At 43.3% G+C, this 9874-nt stretch overlaps 1 protein-coding gene across 1 annotated transcript; it reads right to left on the reverse strand.

Annotated features, from left to right (window-relative positions):
• Positions 1 to 7403: 7403 nt before the first annotated feature.
• LOC147894374 (glutaredoxin-C1-like) lies at positions 7404 to 9610 on the reverse strand. The gene has a single exon (XM_087384937.1). The coding sequence runs from the start codon at positions 8209 to 8211 to the stop codon at positions 7777 to 7779; it is 435 nt and encodes a 144-aa protein (XP_087241063.1). The 5' UTR covers positions 8212 to 9610; the 3' UTR covers positions 7404 to 7776.
• Positions 9611 to 9874: the final 264 nt, after the last annotated feature.

The raw sequence follows: 9874 nt of genomic DNA on the forward strand, positions 1-9874 counted from the left end.
TGAGTATATGTCTCCTTCTCCTCTTTTCCTCTCTCTTTCTTCCCCTCTTTCCCCTGTTTCGATCTCTTTTCATAAGCATATATATTTGCCTATGCTTAAGCTTTATCTCTTTTCTTTTATGCTCATATGCTCATGCATAAGCATAAGCATATGCTTTCTTTCCGTATCTCTTATGCTTATGCTCTTTTTCCCTCTTCCTTCTCTTATGCTTATGCTTATGCATGAGCATATGTCTCCTTCTCTTATGCCTATACCTATGCACATCCTTCTCCTTCTCCTTCTCCTCTCTTTTTCTCTTCTTTTCATAAGCATATGCCTATGCCTATGCCTATGCATATCCTTCTTCTTTTTTCTTTCTCTTCTTTTTTCCTCTCTTTTTCTCTTCTTTTCATAAGCATATGCCTATGCCTATGCATGTCCTTATCCTTCTCCTTCTCCTTCTCCTTTCTTTCTCTTCTTTTCATAAGCATATGCCTATGCCTATGCTTATGCTTATGCATGAGCATATGCTCATATGCTCATATGCTTATGCATAAGCATAAGCATATGCTTTCTCAATGTATTCTCTTATGCTTTGTCAATGTATTCTCATATGCTTTCTCAATGTATTCTCTTGTTTTTTGTTTTTTGTTTTCGTGTTTGTGTCTACGTTAGACATGGGATCACGTCGCACATCCAACGAGTATCAAAACCCTCATAGGAGGAGACATCATGATCTCTATTCTTATCAACTGCCTTACGGTGGCCATCACTGCTTTGCCCTTTTTATCTTCTATTATCTCTCCAGCAGCTGTGATTTGATAGGACAGGTCCTCGATTGGGTAAGGAGGACTCATGGTAGTGGCAGAGTCAAAGTGAGTGGTGTTTGTGCAAGCGCTTCTAGAGTGAGGAGTAGCAGTGGGAGTAGGAGAGGGCAAGGGACCTGACTGGTACTGGGTCTCGGGACTAAGTGGAGACCTGTAGGGATGTGAGTGTGCTGGCTCATCTACATCTCCCAAGTCAGCACAACATAAGCGACCCCTCCTACTCTTCCTTGTCTTACGATGGGCATGCCCAGGTGATGACTCCTTAGTTGAAGGGGCAAGAGGGGACGGCTGGGCAGTAGGTCCAATCATCGATGTAGGAGAGGGAATTGCTGAGGTCCTCTGGGATAGCAGAGAGAAGAATCTTGCTAGCTCCTCATCGGTCTTTTGTGCCACAAACTTGTCGGGACTCCTAACAAAGCCATGGGCTACTAGCAAAGGAGTTCCCCGAGGGGTAGTCGCAGTGCTATGTCCGAGAGGAGTTGGGCTAGGGGTAGTCACAGGGGTAGGCCCCTGAGGTGTCATCTTGATACCACTTCAAGAGCGGCATTGCTACTGATTGGCGGTATCAAGATGACCAAAAGAAGTAGGCGATCATCAATATTTAAAAGAAAAATACCCTAACCCCCCAAATTGGGAGTTCTATGAGAATTACATGCGAGAGCACATGGGTTTGGTCTTGAAGCATCATAGATCAACCTTGTGTACTTCCATCGCAAAGGGGAGGGCTAAACCCAGTTGGAAGTTTTTCAAGAAGCAGAACAAGGACCATCCCGAAATGTTCGAGGGTCAGAGGAGGGCTACGGGGAGATGGCTGTACGCCATAGGTACTTCGCACTTTGGTGCAGGCGAATGGTTGGCATTCGAGGCAACCATGGTAAGTCTACTTCTTCTCATTTAATGTATTATCCTATTTGTTTTACTACATATTACATGTACTTTATCTAACTCTCATAAATTGGGTCCACAGCAAGCTACAATGGATCACCTTCTTACAGATGCAGAGACGCGACGCACATTTCACGTAGGAACAAAGTCATGGTTTATTGAGCAAGAGGCAATGGGAGCGACGGTCGATTGGGCTGAGGTGGCTGCTCACACGCTATAAGTCTACTCCTACTTGTAATCTCACTTTTTAAATTGTTTTATTCTTTAAGTTCCAATCTAATTTTCAATTAATATGGTTTCACTCTTAGAGTCAAAGCTCGAGCGTCCCATCACCAGAGGCGAGCGATGTCGACAAGGGCCAGGGATTAGGCGCAGCTCACAAGGGCCAAGGATCAGGCGCAGCTCACGAGGGCCAAGGATCAGGCCAGCAAGATGAGGACGAGGAGGATGACGACGATTCAAATGAGTAGTAGTAGTAGTAGTACTTTGCATATACTTCGCCATGTATATCCTTTTGTATATCGGCTCGTTTGAGTAATTTTGTATCACCCTTATCGAAAGGGTAATTTTGTAACAAATAATGTTGTATATCTTCGACATGTATATGCTTCTGTTGCTCGATCGGTTCATTTGAGAGATTTTCTATCACCCTTTTCACAAGGGAAATTTTATAATAAAAAAATTTATTTTGTAATTACTAAAAAAAAACATTAGTGGGGCAAAACAGGGCTTGCTGTGGCCCCGTTTAGCCCCACTAATGTTTTTTTAGTTCTGTTAATCGTTGCTATATAGCGACGTTTACCAGTGTCGCTATATAGCAACGTTTATTAGTGTCGCTATATAGCGACGCTTATATAGCGACCGTTCTTTTTCGACGCTTATAACGACGTAAATAACGCGTTACCTTTGCGCCTATTAAAAAAAAAATTATGGAAAAAATGTCGGTATTTTATCAGAAAAGGGCCTATGCCTTGTAGTGAAAGCGGAAGGTGGAGGCGCACAGGGGGCTACCGGTGTAAAATTTTAGACAAAGATGTCGTTGTCAGATTGTGTAAAGCTAGTTTGTAGCGAGATTGTGGGAGGAAGGCATACAGCCCACGGGGGGTTGGAATCAAAGGTGTCTATAAGTAGAGGCAGCATGCAGGGCCTAGCAAGCCACCAGAGAAGACGGGTCATGCCAGTCATCAGACAATGTAGGAACAATTCATTAGGACACCCAGTGGGAGGCGAATGTATGGAACACGGGGGTAGAAGACTCTGGATCTAAGAGCTGAGGCTACCCACTAGAGAAGAGCTACTTATGGCATGAGCATGAACAACAAGGAGGTGCAAATGAGCCCTATGGACAAATTGAGACGAGAGGCATGAGAATCAACAGGAGCTGAGAGCAAAGAGCAGTGTAATGAGGACCAAAGTACAACAATGAGAGGCATACATTGTGAGAAAGAAGGGAAAGAGGGGGGGTTAAATAAGGTGGGGGGAAAAAGGTCAAGAAAGTTAGTCAATCAGATTAAACGAGAAGTTAGGGTGGTTGGACAGCACACGGAGGTAAGTTGGCGGGATAGGAATTAGTTTGTGGTAGTTAGGGAAAGGTTAGAGTGAGAGTTAGCTAGGGAGAGAAGGAGGGGTTAGTTAGGGAGAGGTAAAATTAAAGAGGAAAAAAGGGTAATTAGAGAAATTAAAAAAATTAAGGAAGACTCAAGGAAGAGTTTGAGAAAAACTAGAAAGAGGTTCGAGTGAGAAACAGAGAGAGAGAGAGAGAGAGAGAGAGAGAGAGAGAGAAAATTTCAGGAAATTTTTTTTAAAAAAGTAAAGAAAATTAGAAAAAATGGGGAGAATTAGGAAATAATTAGCAGAATTAGGAAAAAAAGAAAATATCAAAGAAAAATAGGAAAAATTAGGGGAGAAAAGAAAAAATTAGGAGAAAACTATGAAAATTAAGAAAGAATTGGGGGGGGGGGGGGGGAGGAGTTAGAGTAGGGGAAAAGAGAGGGGATAAGTTGTGAAAGGGAGAGGGTTTTGGGGAAAATTAGGTAAAAGAGGAGGAAGAAGGGTAGAGAGAGAGTGGGGGGAAGTTTTAAGAGAGGGAGAGGGGAGAGCCAGTTTTCAAAGGATTATAAAGGGAAGAAAAGTAATTTGCAAGGACAAAAGAGAAAATGAGGATAGTATGTGCGCGTGCACATGTGTGTGTGTGTGTGTGTGTTTGTGTGTGTGTGTTGGCTAGTATGATCGACTACAATAGTTTTTCCTAAAGAATTTCAAAAATTAAAGGATCTTAGCAAAGGCTATCATAGAATCTCTATAAAGAAGTAAATCTCAAGGGTACCATCTGTTTGATCCACATTAGCATGCCAAGGATTCTAATTTGTAAATCTGATGGAGAAGTGTACCAACTCACCCAACACCATCACAACCAAATGAAGTTTAAGCTGTGGCCCATGGAAGCCATGCTTCAATGCTAGCACACATTTGTATTCTATCTAGATTAGCATTAATAAAGCCTTGGCATTCTTACATTTTGAAACTACTCAAAGATTGGTAGTTACAGTTTTCAAAGGTAGGAAGTTCATCCTATAAGTAGAAAATTAGATTATAAGAACATTCCTTAGGATGAATGCCTCTAAAATGTGCTTATAACTTATAAGTCTTTCTTCACTACATTTCATAAGGATAATTGATGTACTCAGAAAAATTAAATATTTGTACCTATTCCCATCCATTAAATCTCCAAAAGGTTAGGAGAACGACATAAAGCAAAGAAGCAAGAGGAATGGAAAGTGTTAGAAGATCACAAACTTTAAAGGTTTAGCACTGAAATGCCACGGTAGGTTTTGATCATAAGGAAAGGCATCTAGGCCCTCAAAATTCTAGTCATATCTAAAATTAACTCATTACTTATACATGTATTGTATCCTTTCGAGGGTATAATTCTCATCAAAGTAAACGCTACACCATATCCCATAATATGCTAAGTGTTAACAAATCTAGGGATTGCAAGGGTCCCCACGTGTGGGCATGTTTGTGTGTGTGTGTGTGTGTGCACACGTGCACGCACATGCATGTGTATGTGCATGCGAGAGTGTGTGTGCACGTATGTGTGTGCGTGTGTGTGTGGGTGTGTGTGCATGTGTGTGAGTGTGTGTGCGTGCATGTGTGTGTGTGTGTGTGTGTGTGTGTGTGTGTGTGTGTGTGTGTGTGTGTGTGTGTGTGTCCATACACATGTACATATATCATGTGGATGTGGGTTTGCATGTGTGTACAAGTGTGCACGTCTTGTGTGAACAAAGGGACATGCATCTACGGGTGTATGTGTGTGGATAGACATGCACAAATGTCTAAGTGTCGGTGCATGCATGCATGTGTGCATGTGTATGTTTGTGCATGTGCATGTGAATGCACACATGACATGCATATGTGAACAAGGGGACATGCATCTATGGGTGTATGTGTGTGGATAGACATGCACAAATGTGATCTAAGTGTCGGTGCATGCATGCATGTGTGCATGTGTATGTTTGTGCATGTGCATGTGAATGCACACATGACATGCATATGTGTGCACATGTGTATGCGTGTTTGCATACGCGTACATGCATGTGCATGCACATATGACTTGCATGCGGGCATTTTAGTAAGGGTGCATCTGCACTCCATGTGCATGTGTATTCTTATCTACATGTATTTGTTTGTGTGCACGTCCATGTGCGTGCAAATGCATGTGAGTATGTGCATGTGCATGGAAGGGGATTAAAAAATTAAATAAACAAAGGGATAGGAAGAGGAGGGACTAGAAGGGGGGGGGGGATTTGTTTAAGGTGAGAAAAAAGAAAAACAAGAACGGGGGTTTAGTAAGTGTGTGTGTGTGAGAGAGAGAGAGAGATATTGAAAAAGGGGGGAGAAATAGGAAGTGTGTGTGTGTGTGTGCGAATGTGAATGTCAGCGATTATGTGTGTAAGAGTGTAGAAAATGTGTGTGTGTGTGCACGCGCGCATGTTTGCATGGCGAGATGTGAACATGATATGTAGAGCTTTTCTTAAATATAAATAGGATGCATTGATGAGAAGTTCTGGTCCTTAAACATAAAAAATCTATCATAATATTGTTATTGAAGATGCAAATTAACGTAACTTGTTTTGGAAACACCGAAGTTTGTAGTAGTATGAGACAAGCTCAATCTTGGCATTAAGAACAGAGGAATGAGTACATAAACTTATATCGGACTTAGCTTTTTCAATCATTTCTCACTTTCTCAGTAGGAGCATTTTCTTTGCAACGAAGGGTTGATTGGAAAGAAATTAGTCATTAGACATTAGGCATTCTTGTGTAGTTATATAATTTTAGCTGATTGGACTATAATTATAATGGTAATAGAGCCATGACCAAATTCTGTACATGTGCCATTAAAGTTGCTTAACTTCAACTTATAGATTCATAAATAAAAATGAGATAGAAATGTAGATTTGGGTAGCAGGCTTTGGACTAGGTAATTTTTTTAGAAGCTACATTACATTTCATAGCAAGTACATGCAAATCTAAAATATATTGATAAAGATGATCCATTTGATAGAGAGGGATACTATAACATGGAAAAATCTTACAACTGCTCTACTGCGTAAGGTAGAAGTTCAATCAAGAGTCTACTGGTGCACCCAATTCAATATATTATTTTATCTCTAAATGAAGGATAAAATGTGAAGGTAGAGCCTTGACAACCATTTTAGTGAACTAAACATGCACTAAACGTAAGTCATGATTCTCTTTAGGTCAACAAGAGCTCAACTGAAGACATAAGCAAGCACATCACACATGTAGCTATAAGTAGAAAACTGGCTCCAACATGTAATTTTCATTAAGAAGCTTAGAACATGACTTTGATATATATGAGAGAGAGAGAGAGAGAGAGAGAGATCACACGTCTGGATAAAACGGGACAGAGTTCTTTATCGATTACCTCCTCTCCTTTTCTCTAGCACCTTCGCAAGCGAACTCTCCTCATAGTCAAATCATACATACTCACCCACCCATCACTCTGTAAGGATTGTATCCCCCTGTAAGGATTGTATCCCCCTCTAAATATTCACCTAGCACGAGCACAATATGCTTAGCCATGCATCAATCAAACATAGAAGTTGCCCTCTCTAATATGTTTGACGTCGAAGTTCATTGTTCCTTTGGGAGCTCAATGGGTTGAACCTTATGTTGCGTTACTTTATCCATACTTTCAATGTTTTCAAAAGAAATATGGCAATGAAACAAGAGTGACCCCGCTCCCCGCCCGCCCCCTCCCCTCTCTTTTTTTTAAAGCACACCTGTGACCACACACGTTCTTCACGATTGAAAATGGGAACCATATTAATATTCATTAAGATCCGTATAATGTCTTCTCGTGATGAGATCATCAAATTCCTAAAAGGAGTTAAAACTCAAATTCCATAGAACGAGTTGGAATCGAATCTGTTCACACAAAATTGTTGAAGTTTTCAGAGTGCATAGACGTTTGAACGAAACTGTGCGAGTCTGTAAACCAAAGTGCAAAGTAAGCAAATGTCCCTGAAACCCCTCTTCACTCATTAGACAATCCCAAATGCTGCGTCCCAAACTGTCACAAAAATCTTCATATTCCAACAGCAAATGAGACGATATAACTTTGATACGCAAAAATGGACAAAATCAACTCAATTATACGTGAGTTTATGGCTACACTTGCTGGCGTTAATTATCTTGCCTTATCAATACGAGTGGAAACAGCTTCGAAAACGGTTATGCCGAACTTTTGTGTTTCTTATACATAGGTATTGGTCGTATCATATTTACATGCTCCTTGTAGACCCTTCACTTCAGAGAATATATTTGGGCGATATAGGCGACGACATGTGAATGTCGCTGGGCAAAAAGAATCCTACTTAGACTAAATGAAGGGTTCATGTACGCTGAACTCTTCGATGCTTTCAAACCAAAACTAGCGCACCTTTTCAAAATGGCGCTACTTGTAGAAGTGGATCAAGGTCCGAACAATGTAACTGACTTACTCACTAGCTAGGTGTCTCGCTAAATGCAAGCAAGGATCACGTCCATAATACTCTGCTTACAACCAGAGAGCACCTGCCTCTTTGAGTTGAGGTATAAGTGCCCCGCTGATGTGAGCGGCCATCAGCCTGTCTAAACCACCGACCAGCTTACCTCCTACGAAAACGGCTGGCACCGCTGGTCGCTCTCCCATCATCTTTATCAGCGCTTTCTCCATCTCGGCCCCCCCGGTTTCTTCGTCAAGCTCAATGACACTAGGGCTGACGCCCATACTGCAGAAGAGCTTTTTCACCACATGGCACATGCAGCATGACGAGACACTGAACACCACCACCGCATTATCTGCTACAAGCCGTTCCACCCTCTCCACGGGAGAAAGTGATCTGGATGCAGCTTCCATTGGGCTGATCAATTGGAGAGTCGGCCTTTTGCCGGATAGCTCGTTCACCGTAGCCAAATCTGCTAGCAGAAGATTGTGCATCTGTCGCTGCATATCAAGGGCCTCAGAATCTCTCTTATGTAGAATCAGCGCAAAGTGGCTAGGAGTATCCAATCAACGCTTCACAAGGCACGCAGTGCGCACTGCTATTAGATTCGTATGATCCAAGTCCCACCGGCCCCTATGAAATATATATGCGAGATCCACTAGAGGTCCTGTCCTTGAGAGTGCTGCTGATTCAAACGTACTCCTTATTCCCTTCCACGCGGGCACTACGCATGCCTTACAAGATTGGTTTCAGCCTTTGGCCTGCTTCCCTGCGCGTGCACCGATTGTCATATGAGTGCTCCTGGTGTCCTGTGCTTGGTCAGAGAGTACTCATGAAGCACTATTCTAAGGCGACAGTATGATGGATTCAAACGAGCTTCTTACGTCGATTTTCCGCTAGGTCAAGGCAGCAGCAAGCACGAAGCCAGATGTGCTAATCACGACTCGCAAGGAGAATTCAAGGGCGATGGAAAGCAGGGAAGAAGGTGCCCAGTTTTCGACGTATGGGGGCGGTAGGAAGACCGATATGCAGCATGGGCAGACGGGGTAGAAATCGATGACAAGAGGAAAGAGCACGCGAGCGGGTGAGGTAGCGGATCAGACAGATGGATGGCAAGAAGCAGGAACGGAATATTTATGGGTGCATGAGGGAGGAGGAGGGGCACAATCCAGCGCGTGCAAAGCGAGCTGGTGCGATATGGGCTGCAAAGGCAGGAGAGCTAGGACGGGGGGAGGATAGAGGAAGGGCGGGTGACATGCGTGGGGGAATCATCTATCACATAGAGACTCTCTCTCTCTCTCTCTCTCTCTCTCTCTCTCTTTCTGTCTCTCTCTTCCCCACCGCTGTTGTATACTCTCTTCTCTCTCTCTCGTATGGCTCTTTGGCTCTTTCTCTGTCTCCCTCTATCGCTGTGTGTATCCCTGAAGTAACGTGAGGCCTGCAAACTGCGGATGAAACAAGCCAATTGTCCTCTCTCTCTCTCTCTCTCTCTCTCGGTTGTATATAGAAATCTTTTTTTCTCTCTCGTAAGGCTTGCTCTCTCTCTATCGGTGTGTGTATCACTGAAGTAAGGTAAGCCTTGAACAGTGCGGATGAAACACCCAGAAGTTAGGAAGAGCAGGCCAGCGTGGAAGAGGATAGAAATCTGTTCCGGCAAAGAGCTGGGCGGTGGGGAGAAGCAATGATGGGTGGATGAGCGAGCATGCCGAGGAAGGAGCGGCGGCACCACGATCGAAAAGGGGGGGAGGCAAGCATGCAGCGGAGTGAGCAGAGCAGGCGGAGGGGGTGATAATAATGATAAAAGGAGGAGGAAGCAGCAGGAAGGAGGAAGGCAGGGAGAGAGGGAGGCAGGCTGCAGGCCGTGGTAGAAGAGAGGTAGTGGGGGAGATGATAGATCCGAATGACCAGCCGCCCAACAAAAAGAAAGCCATCTTCGAAGATGAAGAAGAAGCCACAACCCACGAAGAAACGTTGCAAAGCCTGATGTCACGAAATGATGATGTCGTTAAAATCGGAAAACCAAAAAAAAAAGGGCACTATTTGTATAATATATTGGACACGTGGCCGAATAGAACATCGCCGAGACACGTGGCCGCATCGGGATCGTCGATCTCGACCATCGGGAAAACCATACATGAAAGTTCATTTGGTCGAATCGAAGAGCACCCG

Source organism: Dipteris shenzhenensis, chromosome 14 (assembly GCF_047967505.1).
Source record: "Dipteris shenzhenensis isolate YYH24624 ecotype China chromosome 14, Dip_SZ_1.0, whole genome shotgun sequence".
Taxonomy (NCBI): domain Eukaryota; kingdom Viridiplantae; phylum Streptophyta; class Polypodiopsida; order Gleicheniales; family Dipteridaceae; genus Dipteris; species Dipteris shenzhenensis.

Coding starts and splice junctions, on each gene's coding strand:
- LOC147894374 (XM_087384937.1), bottom strand. CDS start 8,211: ATGCAGCGACAGATGCACAATCTTCTGCTAGCAGATTTGGCTACGGTG.